The sequence below is a fragment of the Choristoneura fumiferana genome, chromosome 24, assembly GCF_025370935.1.
Source record: "Choristoneura fumiferana chromosome 24, NRCan_CFum_1, whole genome shotgun sequence".
NCBI lineage: Eukaryota > Metazoa > Arthropoda > Insecta > Lepidoptera > Tortricidae > Choristoneura > Choristoneura fumiferana.
This window is the reverse complement of record NC_133495.1, coordinates 9,713,271-9,736,603: the sequence shown is the minus strand read 5'-3', so window position 1 is coordinate 9,736,603 and position 23,333 is coordinate 9,713,271. Positions and strand designations below refer to the sequence as shown.

General features: G+C 38.1%; 2 protein-coding genes across 2 annotated transcripts in view; both read right to left on the bottom strand.

Annotated features, from left to right (window-relative positions):
- LOC141441545 (serine protease inhibitor dipetalogastin) overlaps positions 1-2,001 on the bottom strand; it is a 120,489-nt gene extending 118,488 nt beyond the window's left edge. The window contains exon 1 of the mRNA XM_074106312.1: positions 1,852-2,001. The gene's annotated coding sequence lies outside the window, so the exon portion shown is untranslated. The remainder of the gene's footprint in view (positions 1-1,851) is intronic.
- Positions 2,002-9,731: 7,730 nt separating this feature from the next.
- On the bottom strand, positions 9,732-21,552 carry LOC141441547 (facilitated trehalose transporter Tret1-2 homolog). The gene is made up of 10 exons (XM_074106315.1): positions 21,371-21,552; positions 20,745-20,977; positions 19,616-19,769; positions 18,446-18,615; positions 17,964-18,087; positions 17,415-17,513; positions 12,535-12,593; positions 11,989-12,147; positions 11,647-11,829; positions 9,732-9,967 (listed from the first exon to the last, which is right to left on the bottom strand). The coding sequence occupies exons 1-10, from the start codon at positions 21,405-21,407 to the stop codon at positions 9,743-9,745; spliced, it is 1,443 nt and encodes a 480-aa protein (XP_073962416.1). The 5' UTR covers positions 21,408-21,552; the 3' UTR covers positions 9,732-9,742.
- Between the last annotated feature and the right edge of the window lie 1,781 nt (positions 21,553-23,333).

Here is a 23,333-nt window from a genome sequence, read left to right as displayed (position 1 = left end):
GTTTTGTTTGTTTATATTATTTATTGTACAAAAAGGAAAAACAAAAAGGTTACAGAAAAAAAAGTGTTAAGGACAAAGGCGGATTTATCCCATTATTATTTCTTATGTTTTTATTGTAATTCTGTTTTTTTATTAATAAATAAATGTCTTCTAACTGGGAAGAGGCATTTACTAGGTACTGTATGTGTAGCGGGCAGTCAATTCTATTTACGACCCTTGACGTAAAAATAGATGTGCTAGGTAAGAAAGCACTATTATAACGCCTCGTTACTAACAAACCATTTACGTATATGTATCATAAGTTTCAGCTGAAGGACGACCACTGTTCGACATAGGCCTCCCCCATAGACCTCCAGTTGCTTCGGTGGGAAGCGGCCTGCGTCCACCGTGAACCCCGGGTTTAACCAGGTCATCCGTCCATCTCGTTGCAATTTGCTAAAATTCCGTCCACGTTTTGACCACATAGCAGCCGTGGTTCTCGAGTAGGGTAGGTATCACATTCGTTTAGCAACACGAGTTTTTCGAACTATCCGCGTTTAAGCATCTATAACATAAAAGTGAACCGCCAGAACGGGACAAAAAAATGAGACAGAGCAGGATGGCGCTCTACAACACCATTTTGACACGTTTCTCCCAAACAACGCATTATTTCTCTGGAATTTTAAGGCAATTCGATTCTTTGACCTTGAGAATCGCGAAAAACTTGAGAAAATAATAATAAAACATGACATTCTGTATATTAAGCAAAATAAAATCACAAGTTCGAATTTCTAGCCAAAAACGTGCGATCTATGCCAGTGTTGCCATTCAGGGAAAAAGAAATCTATTCATCATCCTGCATTGCAGTCTGTAAAGCTCTTTACCCATTCATTGCCGCGCACCAGATTACACTGGGCTTAGTCATGAATTTTGGTATGTATGTAGGTAGCTGGATGTCTGAAATAACACATAGGCTACTTTGATTCCAATATTCCCACGGGATAATTGTTCTTAACACAACACCTCAATGAAGATTACGATATAAATTTTGGGATTTCCCACGGGAATTTTGTAAAATCCCGGAATTTCAATTGTAACTACCAGATCGAATAGTTTACGCGTGCGAAGCCCCAGGGTTAACTCTAGTTACATATATTTTAAGTTTTGCATTAGTCTGTTCAGGCAAAGTATTAGTGCAAAATACATTGATAACTAAATCATAGTATTTTTATTTACTAAAGTAGAGAAAAAACAATTGAGAAAAGGATGCACAAAAGTTATATAAGAGTAGGACATTTTGAATACAGTTACAAATGTTGAAGTATCTTGTTTATGCATAATGAATTTTTAAGTTTTTAATTTAATTGTAAAAGCCTTTTAAAGTTGATTGCCGGACACATAAATTTGAAACAGATTTGACGTGAATTTTAATTTGTAATTGGTTAACTGTAAAAATAATATAAATGCAGTTAGTAATATGACAGTGCTCTATGAAATATGTAACGGGGTCGAGAGTGAACCAGTTTTAGTTAAAGGTTTATTTTGATTAAAAGTTCCCAGTAAGGCCAAGGTTATTAAAGTAAGATGTTGAACTTTCTTCTCGTATAGGTAATTTGAGTTAGTTTTAGATTCTTAGAAAATTTGCACACATCTAGTTTCGAAACAATGTTAAGAATATATGTCATTTAAAATTCAACTACGTGCTAATACTTATCATTACCCTTACATGTTTTATTATTGTTAAGTTCTTAAAAGTTTACTTGATTATCAATTTCTTTCTGTGGTTTAATCCCTATTTGATTAAATATATTTTCATATTTCCAGGCTGGAACCAAAAAAAGCCATGATCTTTTTAAGAAAAAAAAAACTTACTCAAAGTTGTTCCAAAGTCACACGGCTCCGCAAAACCACAGCACTGGCAATTTTGAAAATCGAACGTAAGTTAAACCGGCACGATTTAAAAACCGTTACGTGCGGCGCCGACGGCGGTTACCGAGGTACTGGCCAGTACGAAGTCGCTCAGGCAAATATATCTCGCATACTAGTTTCTGTCGTCTTTCACTGGTATACCCGCAGAACCAGCGGCTCCAAAAGGAGACGAGTCGCCTTATAAAATTTCGCTCGTGGCATTTGAATGCATGCTGCGAACCAGCCAGCATTTTCTGGGTTAATGAGGAGACTGAGTCGCTGTTTTCTAAGCGTTTTCGAATTGACGCGCGTTGGGTGCCGAGTGCTGTGGACCGGCCAAAACGATTGACACCTGATTTCTATCAAACTGGGTACTTGGCATGGTTACACCTATTTTGGTGTTTGATTTCGAGAGTTTCTGCGTTATTATGCGCTCCTGGTACAGGTATGTGCGTCTTTTGTTTTTTTATGTTCTCAGTTTCATGAAACTGTGACGTAATCATAATTATATACCTACTCGTATATAGAAACGAGTAATGCGAATGACTTACTGACTGATAGACAACCTAAAGGACAGCCTAAAGCTAAAGGTTTTAAGTTTGACAGACATATTCCTTGCGAGTAATAGAGATGCCCTAAGAACAGATTTTTACAAATTCTTGTAGGATAAAGAATAAAAGTTTTCTTATTTTTATAACTGACTCAGTGATGTAGAGACTTGATATTTAGTAGATATAGGGGCTGTTTCACCATCCATTGATTAGTGTTAACTGACGGTTAAATGTGATGTCGTCTCCGTCTATTCGTACGAAACAAATAGAGACGGCATCACATTTAACCGTCAGTTAACACTAATCAATGGATGGTGAAACAGCCCCATAGTATATTCCGATACGATACAATTTTCAGTTTAATTACAATATTATCATCATCGCATGATTTTGAAATGAAATGAAAAAGTTTATTCCACACACATCATCATCATCATCAGCCTATATACGTCCCACTGCTGGGCACAGGCCTCCTCTCAGAACAAGAGGGCTTGGGCCATTCCACACACAATACACATACAATTATTACTACAAAAACAACAAAAATATAAAATATAAAACAACAAAAAAAACAAACAAACAAATAATTTATTGAATCAGGCGTTACTTTGCGGAGGTCCATATCGATAAACTAAAAGAATTTCCTTGCTCACCCGCGACCTTACGATAGCTAAGCTTATGCAAAATATGCGTTTTCATGCAGTTCCTCCACCTCCACACTGTAAGAACACACACAAATCACACAAACCCATCTATCACCACCACCACTACACTGACGCGTTTCGAACTCAACCAGAGCTCATTTTTTTTTTACAAATACTAAATTGTGTGTGAAAAAGGTCCCGCCTCAGCATACTCGTAAATGCGGACTCCGGGGGTGGAGCCAGCGCTGGTCTTCCGGCGAGACCATTTTTATCGGTCACAGAATCCCTGCCCCGTGCAACACGGCCTTTCGCGGTTTGCTGAACGCAGCCGTTGCGATTGCTTCGAGCAGCGCTGTCTAGCGGCGAACAAACGACTTAAATTTATAACCTAACTAGTTTTTACCCGCGGCTTCGCACGCGTAAATCATTAGGTACAGCAGTTGAATTGAGATTCCGGGATTTTATTAAATTCTCGTGGGAATTCCCTAAAATTACACCGTGGTTTTCATTGACGTTAAATTAAAACACCCATGCCAAATTTCATGACTAAACCTAGCGGTTGTTATTTCGAGATTTTATCCCTATCCCGTGGGAACATCGGGATATAAATTAGCCAATGTGTTATTCCAGACGTCCAGCTATCTACATACCAAATTTCATGACTCTAAGCCCAGCGGTTGTTATTTAGAGATTTTATCCCTATCCCGTGGCAATATCGGGATAAAAAGTATCCTAAGTTTTAATCTAGGCTATAAACTAACTTTTTGCCAAATTTCATCCAAATCCGTCTGGCCTTTTCAGCGTGAAGAAGTAACAAACATACTCACTCACTCACAAACTTTCACATAATATTAGTAGGATTTTCTGTTAAAGGTCAAACTAGCTAGCATGGCTTTTTTTGTTGTTAATTAGACATTATTACTAGTATTAATAACGCTTCATCGGAATCAGCTTCGTGGTCCTCTGTTCGCTTTCATGTCATTCATTGTGATATCATTTTATGAAAGCTTAGTACCTGATTAACAACATAAATGAACTAAGTACAACTTAATTGCATTTTATGACTGTGCAAAAGTTACACAAGTCTATCTACGAGTATCTAAACCGGCCTAGTGTAAGTCAGAGTTCACACACATACACACACACACACACACCATAGATTTTGAATAGGTTTCCTTCAACTAAATAACCAATTTCCTAATCTGCGAGATAATGTAATTATGTATGTAAACTCTTTATTTTACAAAAGAATAAATAAACAAAATACAATCGACAAATTTTGAGATACTTGTACAATGGTGAACTTATCCCTTTAAGGGTCATCTACTAGTCAACCTTTGAGTGGATGAGAGGAGCAATCAGTTAGGGTCCAACAAAGAGTGAGTTTAAGAGTAAAAAGTAGTAATTTTTGAAATAATGATCATTTGCCATAATTATTTTTTCTTGAAAAGTATAAATTATTTCTGATTGTTATGTATAAAATGTGCCTAACCTAACATACATTTTGAGTTCAACAGGATTTATTATTTTATACAGGGTTTAATATTCATATCGGCAAGGGTGGGAAAATCTGAAACTAAGTATGAGACATACCTACGAAGATTTGTTCTTAATAACTTTTGTCACCGATTTAAGTGAAAAGGAAAATTGCATTCATACATTTAAAAAAAAAACTTGTACTCAGTTTGGGAATCGAACCCGGTCGTTTTGGAAAATAAAACATACATTATGTGGGTATTTCTTTTTGGATATCGGTAGTGTAGGTAGGAATAAAATGCATACAATATTTCATATTTTTCATAATGTAAGTTTTATTTTTAAAACGTTCGGATACGATTCCCGAGTTGAATACAAGTCTAAAAAAAGTATTAATGCAGTTTTTCTTTTTACTGAAATCGATGGCATGGTTCTGGTATGGTATATCTTACAATTTGAGACTCCCATACTGACCGATATGAATGTTACATCCTGTATACCTAGCTTAAGGGAAAAAAGAGTTATGGCAAATGATTATTATGACAAACATATTATGGCTTACAACAATATTATGACTCGTGAACAAGACCCAATTTACAACACACAATTTACAATAACTTCTCCACTACGGGAGCTCTTCGTTTGTCCTAATGTAATTTTTGTCCTAATGATCGATCGATCCTAACACATGAAACTGAAAATATTTTGGTTACCTTGAATGGGTTAGGTTAGGTTTATTGAATTAAATTCCTTAAAAAGTCGATGGTTTCACCGTTTGTCCTTATTGTTGTCTATACAGTTAACAATAAGAGAGAGAGAGAGAGAGAGAGAGAAACATTTATTTACACATATTCGATACACATAAAATTTATACATTAGACAAAGAACAAGAATAAGGACAATCGACAAAGACACAATATATTATTATTATATTAGGACATACAATCATTCGGCGATACTATACAGACCCCTCCGATACGCTTCGCTCCGCTTCCAACAAAGCTAATGTCAAACATTACCAAATAACCCCTTATCGCAACAGTAAACAACTGAACAGCCGACTCCAGTACCAGGGCACCAGAACCGCTGAGAAACTAATCGAGAAGCTTTGCGAACTATTCAGTGGAAACTTAATCCAATCAAGCCTAACCGCTGGCTAGCGGTTAAACTAAACTCAATTCAATTAAAGTTAACCAAACAAACGATACATGGCACGTTGAGTTGTGAAGGCCTACAAATGGCCACATTTAAACACGAATAAAATTCACCCGCTAAAATCTATTACTTACTTATATACGGTATTTGACTATTTTGTACCTATATGTTTTATAAGTTAAAACTACATAATGCCTGTTATCGTATAGAGAAACCTTTTTAAGCTACCTTTAGAAATAACAAAGTTATAAAGGTTTGAAATTCAAGATTAGACAGAGAAAGACATACTCTATACTTGCTGCATAGAGAAAAGCGTTTGAGAAAGAAACAGGTATACAGGATTTTTCAAAAAATCACTTTAAATCCAATTTTAAACCAATTTAAGTTTTCTCTTCAGTCTTCACTAAACACTGTCTGTATATCTATATTTTCATAATAATATTAAGACATGGCAAATTCAGGAGTTGTCAAATACCGTATTGTAAAGGTTGCCTGGAAGAGATCGCTCTAAAGCGATATGGCCGCCTATTGCTGCCTTGTACAATCTCTATATGTTATATCTGTTTTCTTTACTGCTTACAGTGGTGTTCAATAAAGAGTCATTGTATTATATATAGTACAAAGTTGTAGTATAAAGTTTTTCGTTTTTGTCATTCAAATCACTAAAAGTGGATCATATGTCTTGTTATATGTTAAAGATCATTTACGTATACACTTAAATATATACGAAGATTGAAAATTAAATAAAAGCTGGTAACATAACTACCAATAATCTTCATTAAACGTTAAACAGACAAGTAGAGAGACCGGCGAGACGCGAGCAATGTAAAGCAAACATTGTTCTGTATGATGCCCTTTCTATGATATTCTTAAGTCAGAATGTTTTGCTCTAACACTAAAACTCATCGTTTACTCATGTGAAATTCACTGGGAAACTCCAATGCCTTTGTCATCGAAGTAGTTCAACCGATACCCAATACAGATGAATTTCAGAACGACATACAAGTGTAATTTAGGATGAAAGGAATGTGGTAGTCAATGAGACGCCAGTTGTGGGTGTGCGTAAAATAACCTCTTTAATCAGTAATCCTTAGATTATAAATTCATAACGTATAATGATTCTGACACAAGCAATATGCGTTTATGTAGCAGTAAAGTAAGTGACCAATTGCCTTACTACACAAGTTTACTGTTAAAGCCAAAACACTGGCACTGTTCAGTTGACTGTTATTTTTATGTATTTTATGTACAACCAGCGATTACCCGCGGTTTCGAACGCGTAAATCATTAGATACAGCAGTTGAATGTAAATTCCGGGATTTTATTAAATTCTCGTGGGAATTCCCTAAAATTACATCGTGGTTTTCATTAACGTTAAATTAAAACACCCATGCCAAATTTCATGACTCTAAACCCAGCGGTTGTTTTTTCGAGATTCCAGATACGAGAAGATTGGTAACGCTAAAACGGCCGGACGGATTTGGATGAAATTTGGTATCTAGATAGCTGGACATCTGGAATAACATATAGGCTACATTTTATCCCAATATTCCCACGGGGTAGGTGGGGTTAGAGTCACGAAATTTGGCATAGTGGCTTTTAATTAAATGTCAATGAAAACCACGATGTAATTTTCCACGGGATTTTTTTAATCCTGGGACTTCAATTCAACTGCTGTATCTAATGATTTACGCGTGCGAAACCGCGGGTAAACTCTAGTAATAATTCTTGTATACTTGCACTTACTTTTGCTTACAAAGTGTAGCTATAGTCCCTTATTTGAGTAAACCATTGGCACACTCTCGTTTAATTTAAGTACTGACAGAAAGTAAAAAATGTCGTTAATGAGTCCACTTTCGCTGGTAAAGCCAGTTGTTTTTGGATAAAGCCGCATTGATTTATTCAAAACACTGTTAACAAAAGTGGTTCAACGACTGAGAAGTTATTTTGAATCAATTATTCCTCATTTACTTCTTCTTTATTTGTTAATAAGTAACCTACCTATGTGTTATTCCAATCGTACAGCCAACTACATAGGTACTAAATTAATATTTCATGCAAATCCTGGCAGCCGTTTTGGCACACTCGCGATTTCGCAGTTATTATTTTAGAATGAAAACCTTCAAATTTATTGTGTTAGTAAAATTATTTGAAATACTTTACTGCTTCTCGAATTGCGACCCTAGTATCGCACAATCGGTTACAAAAGAGGGCAGTGGGAGAGGAGGCTGCAACATGGTCATTGTTTGGCCATAGAATGTAATATTATACAGACCGGACACTTGTTCTGCCTGAGGAGGCAGGTTTAACTTCGACAATGAGGTTGCCTGAAGAATCTAACTCAGATGGGCGTTCGGAAAATTTCGTAAGGTCTTCTCATCCAAAATTCCGTCTTTAATAAGTGTATGTTGCCAGTGGTAACTTATGGTTTTGAGAAGTGTTCTTTGACGGTTGGGCCACTTAGAGAGAGTCACGCAACGGGCTATGGAGAAAACTATACTCAGAGTTTCTTTGCGCGATAGAATTCGGAATACGGAAATTTGTCGAAAAACTAAAGTCACCAACATAGCTCCAAGAATACGCAAGTTGAAGTGGCAAGGGCAGGGTTACATCGCTCGATGAACAGATAACCATTGGGGAATAAAGGTCCTCAAGTGCGTGGCTTCAAGAACTAAAAACGAAGCGTCTGCGAAAAATCTGTTCCACTATCCTTCGAGAACTATGCAATTCTCAGGGATAAAAACTATCCTATATCCATTCCAGGGTCTCAAACTATTATCGTACTAATTTCGTTTTAATCGGTTTAGTGGTTTAAGCGTAATAAGGTAACAGACTGACAGACATACTTCCGCATTTGTAATATTAGTAAGGATTTAATATTCAAAGTCAAAGTCAAAGTCAAAATATTTTTATTCAATTTAGGCTATAACAAGCACTTATGAATGTCAAAAAAAAATCTACCACCGGTTCGGAAAAACCTCTATTGTTCAAAAAGTGTTATTCTGGTGCTTTATATTAATTGAATTAAATTAAAAATCATTTAATTTTAGGTAAGTAATGGTGGCGCGTAGTGTGCGTGTTGCGGCAGCCGCCGAGTCGCGTGCTCCTGAGAAGAAGGGCTACGAAATAGCCCGAAACATGTCGAGCTAAACTCGGTTTAAGACGTGAGTTATCCGTTACAATAGCATTTAATGATGTGCTTTTTGAAATTTTATTTAATTACCGCCTAATTTATCAAAAAATTGTATTTACTGTCTGCTTCGGCTTGCTCTTTGGCTCCAGACACTCCGTTTAAACGCCGTTTATGGTTCCAATAGAGGCCAGTCGTGCCAACACGACTGAGCTGGGGAAAAGGCCGGGAACCTAATTCCCTGTTTAGTGGAATCTCACAAGCTATAACTCCAATACTGTCTAATAAATTGTTATAACCGCAATTATTATATGAACCTACTAGCCTTTGGGCTTTAACGTGCCATACTGGCAGGCCATAGCACGGAGAACAGATGGCCTTTGGGGCCGAAAAGTGTCTATCTGTTTTATCCCACTAATTAATAAATGCGAAAGTTTTTTCTGTTTTTTTGTTTGTTTATTTATTTGTTTGCTTGTTTGTTACTTCATCACGTCTAAACCGCACCTGCGACATACATTAGGTCGCTTTTGCATTCAAATTTAAATGGAACTTAAACAATCTAACCAACTTAGAACAGTTGAAAAATCCCATTGTCATTTCAATGTTCAATATTGTCATTTTAGTGTTCAATATTGTAATTTCAATGTTCAATATTGTAATTTCAATGTTCAATTTTGTCATTTCAATGTTCAATCTCGAAAACCACCAGACCGACCTGGCGAAGAGCTACTGCAGGGCAATTCACTTTCAGAGAAATCAGTCCATCCATTTGAGAGCTACGATACCACGGAGAGAAAGACAGACACTGGCATCAAACATATAACACCCCTCTTTTTGCGTCAGGGGTTAAAAAGGAAAGGACAGACAAGGATGACAATAAAATCAAACTCAATTGCTAACTAATTGTATTTCGTAAAACACTCTTGGATCTGTTTATTTGACAGCCCCTTAGTCTCCGGTATGTTAATGTAGCTCAGTATGGTGTTAGCCACAGCGACACAAGCGAACACATAGAATGCGCCATGGACTCCCATCAAAGACTTCATGAATGGGAAAACTGCTATGAGTACGAAGTTCAGCAGCCATACCCATTCCACCAGGATCATTGAAGCGATTCCTTGTACCTGCAAAGGATATAATCAAATGGATATTTTTCTACGTGATACGAGGTAACACAGTGCAAAGGTTATATGACACGTGTTAACGGTCCTAGAAAAAGAGTACTATCAGATATTTATGTATCTACACTTTGTTGTGTCAGATATTAGTAGCTGGTGGCTGTACACAAAATAAACGCCTTATAGCACAAGTAAAATAAGACTAACTAAGACAGTTTGGCGGCAAAACATGTACATCAATAAAAAATTGTGTATAACTTTTATCTTGGCACTAGAAATGAGGATCTGCCGAGTCCTACCGAAATTTAGGCGTCCTACCCTCTCCCAGGGGGTATGGGCAGGGGCCAGCGTTAAAAAAATGCAAATTTTTACAAACTAAGCAAGTGAGGTGTCATTTTCTATGTATTTTTATACGCTTAATCGAATGAGACCGCACCCATGCTCATAGGACCAATATTTTGCAAGATATGAAGGGTGTTTGTTGAAAACATAGAAAACAAAATATTTTCATTTTAACTCGACTAATTTTGGGTTTAAGCAACAATATAGGCTTCTCAGGATCACTGAGAGCAAACAGTATTACCATCACATCCACATCTTGAGAAACAATTGTTGGTAAGTGATTTTTAGACTGTTCTATGTTTTCAACAAAAACCCTTCATATCTCGCAAAATATTAATTCTATGAGTATGGGTATTGGTCTCATTCGATTCAGCGCAAAAAATTACATCAAAATTGAAACCCCGCACTTGCCTAGTTTGTAATATTTGCATTTGTTAAAAATGTTGGCCCTTGCCCATATCCCTGGGAGAGGAGAGGGTAGGACGTCTAAATTTTGGTAGGACTCGGCAGATCCTCATTTTTAGTGCCAAGATAAAAGTTATAAGCAAAGTTTCATTGATGTACATTTTTTGGCGAGAAAAAATAAAATTTTTCTGTGCTATTATAGGACCAAATGCTTCTGGCCTTAAAAACAAGATAAGTTAAGTACATAAAATAAGTTTTGGTTAAAAAAATTAAGCTTTTAATTAACTCGAAATATTTGTATGTATTCTAAGTCGTGATTTCCAAATTTGAAACTATTTTTCGTCTTTTTTCTGTTAGGTATAATGATTGATTTAAAATTTAGTATGGGATGTCAAAATGACATTAATAGCACAAAGGCTCCACCCTGGTACGTGATTCAGTTTCCTTGAATCTAACGTTTCTTGCTATACCAGCAATGCAACGAGATAATAATAAATAATAATAATAATAAATATCACGGGACAATTCACACCAATTGACCTAGTCCCAAAGTAAGCTTAGCAAAGCTTGTGTTATGGGTACTAAGCAACGGATAAATATAATTATATAGATATAGATACATACTAAAATACATATTAAACACCCAAGACCCGAGAACAAACATTCGTATTTTTCATACAAATATCTGCCCCGACACGGGAATCGAACCCGGGACCTCAAGCTTCGTAGTCAGGTTCTCTAACCACTAGGCCATCTGGTCGTCTAACGAGATAACCTGGTTAAAGCCGCAGCTTCGTGGTGTATGCAAGCCCCTGCCAGCAGAAGCAACTGTTGGTCTATGGGGGAGCCTTGCTTATGGCCAACACTGGATGCCCTTCAACTGACATGATGATGATGATGATTGTCGGCTTTAGTGTACGAAAAACCCTCAAAATTACCTCTGAAGTGAAAACCTCAGCGAGCAGCACATACGGCACGGAACCAGCTCCAAAGTTGAAGCAGAAGCAGTAGACGAGGATGACAACAGCAGACACCCAGGCTGGAGCCACTCCCGATTGCATTAGAAATCCCAGAGCACCCATACAAAGCGCTACCAAAGCTGAAGACGATATTACAAGCACCTGAAATGAGGGAAATAAAAGGTTTAACTCAACTGATTCAGGTTTTACTTTGTGAAGTATTGTTAAAGAGTAGTATCAGATATTCATGTACGCTTTCTTGTGTCAAATATTGGTGCTACTTCAACATCTAGGACTGATCTTTTATCAACACCATCTTACCCGTCTTCCAGCCTTGTCGGCGACGATGCCGGTGACGGTGCCACCAGCCAGCAGTACCAGAGCAAACAGCGCAGAGCAGAAGTGGGCGGACAGATCCGGAGCTGCCTGTTTGAATAGTGTTCCAGCGTATACTTGCACTGCTATCATTCCCATCATTACCTGGAACATACATGCAACCTGTTACCAAATGATAGTTAAAAACAATAAAGGTAAAAAAATAGCCAAGCTAATTAGCTCGTTGAGGAATTGAAGTGGCAGGCCATATCATGCATCATGGGCACGGAGAACAGATTGCCGTTGGGGCCCAAAAGTTTTCGAATGAAGATCACGAATTGGCAAGCGCAGCGTAGAATGTTCACCAAGAAGAGATGGACGGATGACCTGGTTAAGACCTCGGGTTCTCTGAAGCAACTGGAGGTCTATGGGAGGTCTTTGTGCAACTATACTGAATAATAAGTTATGTAGAAGGTCCACTACGTTCTACATAACTTGTTATTTCACTGACCGGCCAGCAGGTGACACTGGAGGCAACAGCTTGTCAATTACCTGCAGCGTCAGAGCGGTACCAACAACCAGGAAAGCTCTGCAGCTGGCGTTAGAAGTAACTGAAAAAAAGGAATGCTATTAACAGGCTTCCTAAAAAGTAGTAATCTGCCAGTTAGTTAGATCATAGTAAAAGAGAACAAGTACGCTCACTACGAGCAAAAGTACATCGCGCGGCTTACATGCTGCGCGCCGGTTGGCGCCGGTACGCACGCACCCGCCGCACGCACACACTGATAATTTAAGGAGGATTTAAGTTTTCTTTAGTCAAGGCTGCGCTGCCGTCGGCGCCTTACGTTTCGATTTTAGCTCGCTCGTCTTACGCTCGCTTCGCGAGATTATCACCTTTTACGTTCGCGTACTCGTACTTACGTATTTTTTGTATTGGGTATAGTTGTAAATGTAGTGTAATAGTTTCGTGCAAGGATACATAAAAATAATAGATACCTACCTATCTATAAACAATATAGCTATAGTATTATAGTTATAGTTATAGTATTATGAGTAGTGTGTATACAGTCGCCATCACCGTTCCGGCGAATTTATAAATAACATTTTAAATTTAGTATAATAATAATTATAACGGCATAGAATAATTATTTGCCGGTAGGTAATTAATCTAAAAATAGATGTCGACAACCGTAGCGTCCGCGCCGGAGTAGGCAGTTAAGTCTCCTAAAGGGTCGGAGTGGACCTACTTGTTCTCTTTTACTATGGTTAGATTATCAAAGACACGCATGTTTTCTTTTTTGTGTTTGAATTTTCCGGGTGTTCAGGGTCTACTTTTTTTTGGCAACCGGTCACTTTATTCTAGCAATCACAACTGACTGCCAATCCTGACACTTGGCAATAGTAAATTAATGTTGTGCATTAACCAGTTTGTTATGAAGATATTCCGGAAGTTTTTCATACAACGTAAATTAAAACTAAGTACATTTATAAATATTGGGAATAATGTTTACCCGCGGCTAAACACCCGTATAAAATATTATAAACGCGTTTTTATTGGAATTCCGATTTTTATAGAACCGTTGGATGCAAGTGTCGAGTGGTCGTTCATTAATGATCATTTGGTCAAAACAAGGACCCAGGTTTCTAGGACGGCATTCTCGGAGCGATACAACTTAGGCATATTTAAAAAACGAAGCCTAAAACGAGTATCTTAAAGGTCCAGTAATGTACCGTGATCCCTCGTGTTGCGGTGTACATAGGCTGTGGTGATTGCTTCCCGTCAAGTGACTCTCATGTTCACTTTCCCCTCTTATTCATACTAATATTACAATATTATAAATGCGAAAGTGTGTGTGTTTGTATGTATGTTTGTCCGTCTTTCAGGTCAAAACGGAACGACGAATCGACGTGATTTTTGGCATAGAGATATTTTATGGGCTTTTTATCCCGAAAAAATGCACAGTTCCCGAGGAAACAGCGCGCGATAACCGAATTCTAGGCGGGCGAAGCCGCGTGTAAAAGCTAGTATATATATAAAAAAATGCGGCGTTCTAAAGGGAAGCCTCTTCAATAGTATAGTGGATATCTTTCGGATGATAATGATGATTAAAATTCTGAGATATTTTTCTTACGTCTTGTACCCAATGTATTTTAGGTCACATTTAACAAGCAATGCGACTGACTTACAAAGTAAGTATTTCTTATAGGATACGACATTTCTTGTAATGAACAAAAGGCTTTAGTAGGGGATCTTCATCAAACAAAGAAGAATATCAAACAGCCAGATAAATCTGACAAGTTGATGCAGCTGTCGCATTAAAGTATGTTTGATTTTTACGCAAACTGTTGCGGTGTGTTTATTTTAACTTACGTTTGTTTATTATCCTTGAATGTTAAATCAAGTCTAATGATTCAAACATCGCTTTGTTAAAAAAATATTACAAGCTTTTATGTAACTTGCCCTGTTTGTTGGTTATTGTTGTTGAATCAAATCTTGCAAAGTAAATTTTGATGCACTCCTAGTGGTCAGATTGACTTGAAATTAGGTATTCATATGTAAGTTGGATGACAATGCAAGTACAGTCAACAAAAATATTTATATTTAATTATACAGGGTGTCCCAGAAGTACCACGTCACAGTGACACCAGAGGTAGGCCAGCTCAAGAGGAACCTAACCAACCTAACATGACCCCAGTAAAAGTTGCACGGTTTTCGAGTTATTACCGAAATAAAGATTTTTGGGGATACTCCCCTTTGTCTTGACATTTTTAGTACCATCATCGACATGGAAAGCTTTTAATAACAGTTTTTATGTGTATCGAATCGTGAATAGTTACTTCAGAAGTATAGTGTGTTATTTTGTCAGTAACTACCGTAAAATGCTGAAAAAAACTTAATTAATCTTGATTTAAGTTGTCTCAAAAACATGAATTACAAATTTAACCATCTCTCATGAAAAAAAATTACTAGAAACGAAACAAAAAAAATAACGTAAATAAATTAGACATGTTATGCAGATTCAGAAATGGTATGACACATGTATCTTACTCCAAGAACATCAGACATTCTTATCACTTTAGCGAAGCCCTATCGAACCAACTTAAAACTGGAACTCCGAAAGCAGTCCCTGCTAAGTGGTACAAAAATGCTGTGTATAGCGATAGCTCATCTATTATCTGATACAATTATTTTGCCAAATGCACGAAGGTTAAATATTAATATTTGTCTCCCTTTTCAAGGCTAGGACCGGATCCTAAAGAACCGGATATAACCTAACCAAAAAAAAGTTGGAAAATCCCCAACTTTGTCACTTCAAAGTTCAATATTTCAAAAGCGGCTGAAACGATTTTGATAGAGTATGTCTTAGAACCATCGCTAGAAAACCTGCTTTCAAATAATAAAAAAACGCATTCAAATCGGTTTACGCGTTTAAGAGCTACGGTACCACAGACAGACAGACAGACATAGCGGTCAAACTTATAACACCCTTATTTTTGCGTGGGTGGTTAAAAACAGGTTTATCTTTCATTCATTTATTGGAATAAATTTAGTTCACAATAAATGTTCAAATTGTCTCCCATGGACTCTCTCATCTTCTAATAAACCAGGCAGGTCGTTTTGCAAAAACTGTAAATAGTTTCTACCATTAAAAATAGGAGGCAACTCGACCGGTCCCACAATTTGTCCATTAAGAATTCCAGTCCACAAATTAATTTTGAATTGGTATTGGGACCGATCTTCTCGTTCTTCATGTGTATGTGTTGGTTTTCTGTCTGCCAGCTTGTGTAAATTGAAATATCCATCCCTTTTGCAAGCCGATTCTTCAGTCCACAATATTTCATTGAAATAAATTGGGTTTTAGAATATTTTTAATAGGCTTACGTTTGGCCTCAATCTCGCTTGATGGAAGGCGAAGATGAGGCCTAAGATGGTACACGTTTGTCTAGAAGGTGTCTGTTCACTTTGACCTTAAAGATGTCCAGATTACAGCGTTAACCAAATAATATTACCTAACGTTTTAAACTTTCATTCATATTCATAATACCACCAACGGGACTACGGGACTTACCACGCTTACACACACGAGTAATATTTACCTCGACGTTTCGGCAACATTACAGTGGCCGTGGTCACGAGTAGACTGAAGTGTGGGGTGTCAAGTCTGCTAGCAGCGCGAGTCCTTCGAACTACCCTGTATTTTTGCAGTGTGGAGGAGGAGGAACTGAATGAACACACATTTCTAGTATAAACGTAGCTATCATAAGGTCGCGGGTGAGCAAAGTAGGTGATTGTTTCAGTTCATTAATATGAACCTTGGCAAAGTAACGCCTGATTCAATAAATTAGTAGGTAATGTAACATGTTTTTACTTAACAGTGACGCCTTGCGGCATCAGCAAAGTGATAAGAATGCCTAATGTTATTTCAGTAAGATACATGTGTCATACCATTTCTGAATCTGCATAACATGTCTAATTTATTGGCGTTATTTGTTTGTTTCGTTTCTAGTATTTTTTTTTTCATGGCAGATGGTTAAAGTTGAAATTCTTATTTTTGAGACAACTTAAATCAAGATTAATAAAGTTTTTTTCAGCATTTTGCGGTAGTTACTGACAAAATAACACACTGCACTTCTGAAGTAACTATTCACGATTCGATACACATAAAAAACTGTTATGAAGAGCTTTCCAAGTCGATGCTGGTACTAAAAATGTCAAGACAAAGGGGATTATCCCCAAAAATCTTTATTTCGGTAATAACTCGAAAACCGTGCAACTTTTACTGGGGTCATGTTAGGTTGGTTAGGTTCCTCTTGAGCTGGCCTACCTCTGGTGTCACTGTGACGTGGTACTTCTGGGACACCCTGTATTTAACAATTTCTATAACAAGATTTAAGGCAATCTGGTGTGACTACGAGCCGGAAAGGGGTTTGTGTCAAATGATAGATTAATATTCGAACAAATAAAAAAAATACATTGATCTTTGGTGTTTTTTTGTATTTTTTATTTCAACTCCAAATTTTATTACTTTTACGGTCATCCCGTAAAACCCATATCGAAAATACAAACTGAAACATAGATGCACAGAAAAACCAGAAAAATAGACCAGCGCTGGGAATCGAACCCAGGTCCTCCAGGTATAGCACGTGGCACGGAATGCCGAGGACCCGGGTTCGATTCCCAGCGCTGGTCTATTTTTCTGGTTTTTCTGTGCATCTATGTCTCAGTTTGTATTTTCGAAATAAAAAAAGGTTTGCATATTCTTTATTGACCCCGAACCCCGCATGAAATCCCACCAACACAACTCATACCAAGTTTGAGCAAATGAAATACTGCTTGATTACTGAATTAAATGCCGGTTTCACCAAGTTAACGTTTAAACTCACCAAAACCGAATATTTGGTCAGACACAAAGTAAACGGTGAATACTTACACAATAACTTCAATGAAGATGACTTCGGCGGTACTACTACAACTACTTCGTCTGTATTAAGTTTTTCCTTTTCAGTTGCTTCTTCGTTTGCTTCTGCATCTGTAATAGAGGTAATAAATATTTATTTAGGGGAAAAAAGGGGAAAAAAGGTTTTTCAACTGATTTATGTTTTCTCTTCGCTAAACACTTTCTGTATACCTATATTTTCATAATAATATATAAGAGATGGCAAATTCAGGAGTAGTCAAATACCGTATTCAATAGGTCTAGTGCAGCATCTGAAGCGGCTAAAATAACAAATGTATACCAACTAGGCACCGAATACGACTTTATCCCGTTCAGTGTCGAGCCGAATGCATCTCGACTCGACGCCTATATTTCCCTATCACTGAATACGTCCAGAAGAGAGCTATATACATCATACTTGTTAATATAAATTTCTCAGTGGAGAGGATTTTCGGATCGTGAATCTCAATCTAAATACATTAGTTAAGAGTATGAATTGCGAAAGTTTAAAACATACCTACATAATGTTCAGAGAACACTTACCAGCGTTTACGGACACCAACTCGACCGGTGGTAGCAGCTGCTGTTTCATCAGTGACAGCTCTTCCAGCACGCTCTTGGATCCTGTAGATCCTGTCCGGTAATGCGCCAGCGCTTTTAGAGCTTCCTGCACATTTGCATTAATTTAAAATCTCTACCAACATGCAATTTTTAAAAAAATAGCTTATTTCCTTTTTAGCGTTAATGTAGGTTTTTCAACACAGTCGGTTTTGTTGATTTTTTTAAATTATTATTTTTATCTCACTAGTGAAATTAGTTTCAAAGCATTATAGTCTAACCCACTCGCAGTCTAAATCGTTCTCCGTTCTCTCTCTTAATGTTTCCGTTACTCGTGAACTTAGACGCGTTTCATCTTTGTCATTAATTGTTTGATTGACAAAAGAAAAAATATAGGTCTGATTTTTTCTGATGGGCGCTAAATATTTTTTTTAAACAGAAAATTACCGAATTAGTAATTAGCTCACCTGTTCGTTCTTTTGCCTCAGCAAAAACATCGGGCTCTCAACCACTATTGATAGCAGAACCAATGCAGCTATGCAGAGAGACAAGTTTACCCAAATTATCATTCCGTATGAGAGGAACCAGCCACTTAAGTACGACAAGAGAGCACCCAGACAATACAGGGACACCGTTCCTGAAAGCATAAAAAACTCTCAGTCTCAGATCTATTGTATAATGTTTTTCATCACACTTGCTCGTAAACAGTGTCGTAACATGCAGGCTACCTTGGTTGCAACCCCCCAAATAAAACCTTAATGTGCTTGTCTGAAACCCGTGTTCGGTAAATGAGTCATTGCCCGTACTAATTTTCATGTCATGAAGCCCAAGGTCGGTAAATGAGTTTGTTACTGCACGCGCGCTGCACGCGCACGCCATGCACTGGCTGCGGATGGGGGGGGGGAGGGGGGGCGGAGCTGGCGCTTCCAAGAGCGCAATCAGCGGTATCGGCAGTTTTGGAAAAAATATTAGTTTTTCTTTTACAAATATACAATTTTACTCGCAAATGTGATGAAAATATTGTATGTCGCACGGGCGGTACTAGAATTACAAACATCGACTCATTAAAGCCCTCAGTCTTCGACTTCGGTCCTGGTATAAAACTAAATGAATCAATCATGTCCATGCAGTTTTGCTTGATATGTTTAAAAGCAGATGTTTTGGTAAAGCACACTATGATAAAGAAGGCGCTTTATAAGACAATTTGAATAGGTAAGGTAAACGTCTTCGTGCTCCACACGCTAATGCCCAATAGACGACACCCTGCTGTCATCTCTATTGCTAATGACATAAGATTAAAAATGCCAACTATTGGGACACGTACGTTTACCTTATTATTCAGATTTTGTTCAACTACTGACGCCAAGCTCCAGGGAGTTGGAAACGTGCAGCCGGGTTTTTAGCGGTTAGAGTCCGGCACTATCTGGGCTCTCCCTTTCATATCGTCCATAATGGATATTTCCCGATTGCACGCCCCCCAAATACCCTATAAAGTATCTCATATAAAATTTAAAAACAAGTAAACAAAACCAAGGATCCAGTGTCTTTGGCCTTTAAGGCGGCTTAACTCCAAAAAAAACACGCCTCTTGAAAAAATATCACCAAAAAGGACCAAAAGATTCTTTTAAGCTACTTACCAGAAGCCAGCGATCCTCTGATAGAAGGTTCAGCCATTTCCGAAATGTAAATAGGAGCGTATACCAAATTGGCTCCGCCGCCTACACCTCCCATGAACCTTGCGATCAGGATCGGAATTGAAGAGGACGAGAATTCTATTATTATCCAACATAACTGTAAAAAAAATATAATTACATCAAGTGAAAAAAAAATATGGGCAGGGTAAAATGGAAACAGGATTAATCTACACCAACAAGAGTGAGTATCATTCATCATCAGCCGGTAGACGTCCACTGTTGGTTAAAAGAATCCTTAGAAATTCATAATGAACAACTCGTCACATGCATCTACTCTCATGATGTCGACAGTGCATCTGGTAGGCTACAAGTCATAACTTTCAATTTGAAAGAAGACCGAGAAAAAATAATCGAGGCTCGCTTAAATGCATAATAGATTATTAGAGTAAAAGGTAGATATTTTAGAGTAAAACTTGTATAATACTTCCTTTTTAGGGTTCCGTGCGTCAAAACCACAAAACGGGTGCCTTGTATTGTCAGACCCTTTTCCTCAGGAACGCGTGCAGGTATCAAGTTGAAATGAATATGAAATACTCAAGTCTCATATTATAACAAGCTTTTATTTCATTCACCTGTCCCGTTCTGTATGTCTGTCTGTCTGTCTGTAGTCAAATCTTGCATGTTTAATTTGACCAACTTTCAGTAGTCAGATTGACTTGAAATTTAAGATACTTATGTAAATTGCGTGACAATATAATCCATAATAATCTGGTAGTGGCATCCTGGTAGTCCGTCCAGGGCATTCAAATGTAGTTTGGGTGACGATGCAAGTCGACAAAAAGTCCAGTCCGCAAAAAAAGCTTGTTTTAAAAATGAAATTGTTACCAAAAACTTGTTTATATCAATGCAACAAATCAAACTTCTAAGTCAACACAATCAAAAGATACAGTCAATAAAAAAAGTGTTTCCATACAAATTGCTGTAACCGAAGAACATTTCCTTGTGGAGATCCTTGAAGCTCCAGCAGCCCCAAACAATTATCAGTTTTATACACGTTTTATACATCCACAGTCAATATTTTCCTCGATGTCTATCAGATCGTCCACATAAATGATACATTTAACAAACTTACAATGATAGGTAATATCAACAGCATAGCACCCCTTTTCCGTCCAAAGAAGTCGATGATTACACCAGTTATGCCTGTTCCCAACATAGCACCCAGAGATGGTAAGCTGCCTACTAATGATGACTCGAATTCCGACATAGGTGCTGTCAATAGAGTTGTTGTATTATCCGTATAGAGCTCCAGTGTATAAGAAGGCCATACATTCAAGCTACCCATTAAGATAGCACCAAAACACGCTGAAAGTTAAAAAAAGTTTTGGTAAATGACACCCACTACATTTTTCATCAGGTGTGATATGGATACCTACGAGTACTTGTATTGTAGTCATCATTGACTTTATTATTAGTACTAACTGTAAAGTTAAGATTGTGTCAGTTACGGTCTGTTACTCAGTCAGGGCTTTTGATTCTGTCTTTACGATTTATAAAAAAACTCAGTTTTTGTTATAGACCAGTCTACTCATCACCATGAGACTTGGAAAGAGCTTCAATATCGTTGCCATAGTTTTTTAATCTCTTCGTCATTCATGCCAATTTATATCTACTAGAAAATCAGTTTTCAATTGCATTTCATTAGATTAGTGTTTCTTTGTTCGGAGTAGTATATTTTTCACATTTTTATAAACTTACCAGCCAGTCCTGTCAAAAATTGCTGTAGCTTTCCCATTTTAATTAATTATTCTACTTAGAACTAAACTAACTAACAAATTTTACGTTTCTGGAGAACGTAATGTTGCGAAATCTTATTTATGACTGAAGACACAAGGTTGCTAAAACCGTTGAACAGGCCACATTTGATGAGAGAATTACGAGATAAACAACGTTAGGACAATTCGAAGACCTAACAAATATTGTCTTAGTTAGATAATGAGTAACTGAAGCAAGTCGTTATCTGTTGCCAACGATTTTGGCTTCAGAGAGGTTTGGCCCGATGCTGTTCAATGCAACAGTCCTCTCTCTGTAGTTATTCTACAACCACTTGAGCTAACTTGTGTGGTTGTCTCTACAATAGAGCCGGCCGCACTCAAAAGAATAAACAACTGAAATAGATACTAAAATTGTTCTAATTGGAAGTATTTCCTTAACAAATTTATATTAATAATTTAATTTTATATACAAGCATTTTTGTGATTGTACTTTTTGTTAAATGTAGGTCATCATCATCATCATCATCATCATCAGCCCGAAGACGTCCACTGCTGGACAAAGGCCTCCCCCTTAGAACGCCACAATGAACGACAACTTGCCACTTGCATCCACCGGTTTCCCGCTACTCTCACGATGTCGTCAGTCCACCTGGTGGGAGGCCTGCCAACGCTTCGTCTTCCGGTTCGTGGTCACCACTCGAGGACTTTTCTCCCCCAACGGTTATCTGTTCTTCGAGCGATGTGGCCTGCCCATTGCCACTTCAATTTGCATATTTTTCCAGCTATGTCAGTGACTTTAGTTCTTCGACGAATTTCCGTATTCCGGATTCTATCGCGCAAAGAAACTCCAAGCATAGCTCTCTCCATAGCTCGTTGCGTGACTTTGAGCCTCTCTAAGAGGCCAACAGTTAAGGACCACGTCTCAGCGCCATAAGTCATCACTGGCAACACACACTGGTCGAAGACTCTAGTCTTCAGGCAATGCGGAATATTGGACGAGAAGACATCACGAAGTTTCCCGAACGCTGCCCATCCGAGTTGGATTCTTCGGGCGACCTCTTTGTCGAAGTTGGACCTACCCAACTGGACAACTTGTCCAAGGTAAACATAGTGGTCAACAACTTCGAGTACATCGTTCCCAACGATAACCAGCACGGGTGTGACATGGACATTTGACATGATTTCAGTCTTGTCCATGTTCATCTTAAGACCCACCTGTTGGGAGACGATACTGAGGTCACTGAGCATAGTATTGAGCTCCTCCAGCGACTCCGCCATTATGACTATATCATCGGCAAAACGAAGATGGGTGATGTACTCGCCGTTGATATTGATGCCGAACCTGTTCCAGTCCAAGAGCTTGAAAACGTCCTCCAACGCATTTGTGAACAGTTTCGGAGAGATAACGTCTCCCTGTCTCACACCTCGCTGCAGTTGGATTGGTTGTGTACTCTCGTCCTGCAACCGGATCGACATAGTGGCGCTGCTGTACAAACTCTTTAACACCTCGATGTATCTATAGTCAATATGGCATCGCTGAAGGGACTGCAGTACAGCCCAGGTCTCGATTGAATCGAAGGCTTTTTCATAGTCCACAAACGCTAAACATAGTGGCCGATTATACTCCTCGGTCTTCTGTATAATCTGGCGGAGCGTGTGAATGTGGTCTATGGTGCTAAAGCCTTTACGGAATCCAGCTTGTTCGGGAGGCTTGAAATCATCAAATCTTCGCTCGAGACGATTCGTAATGACCCTCGAAAACAACTTGTATACATGACTCAGGAGTGAGATGGGTCTATAGTTCTTCAATAAGGTATTGTCGCCTTTTTTGAAGAAGAGCACCACCACACTCCTGTGCCATGCTTCCGGCGTGGTACCCTCGAGTATGACGGAATTAAATAACCTCTGGAGGACTACAAGTACCGGTTTACCACCCGCTCTCAGAA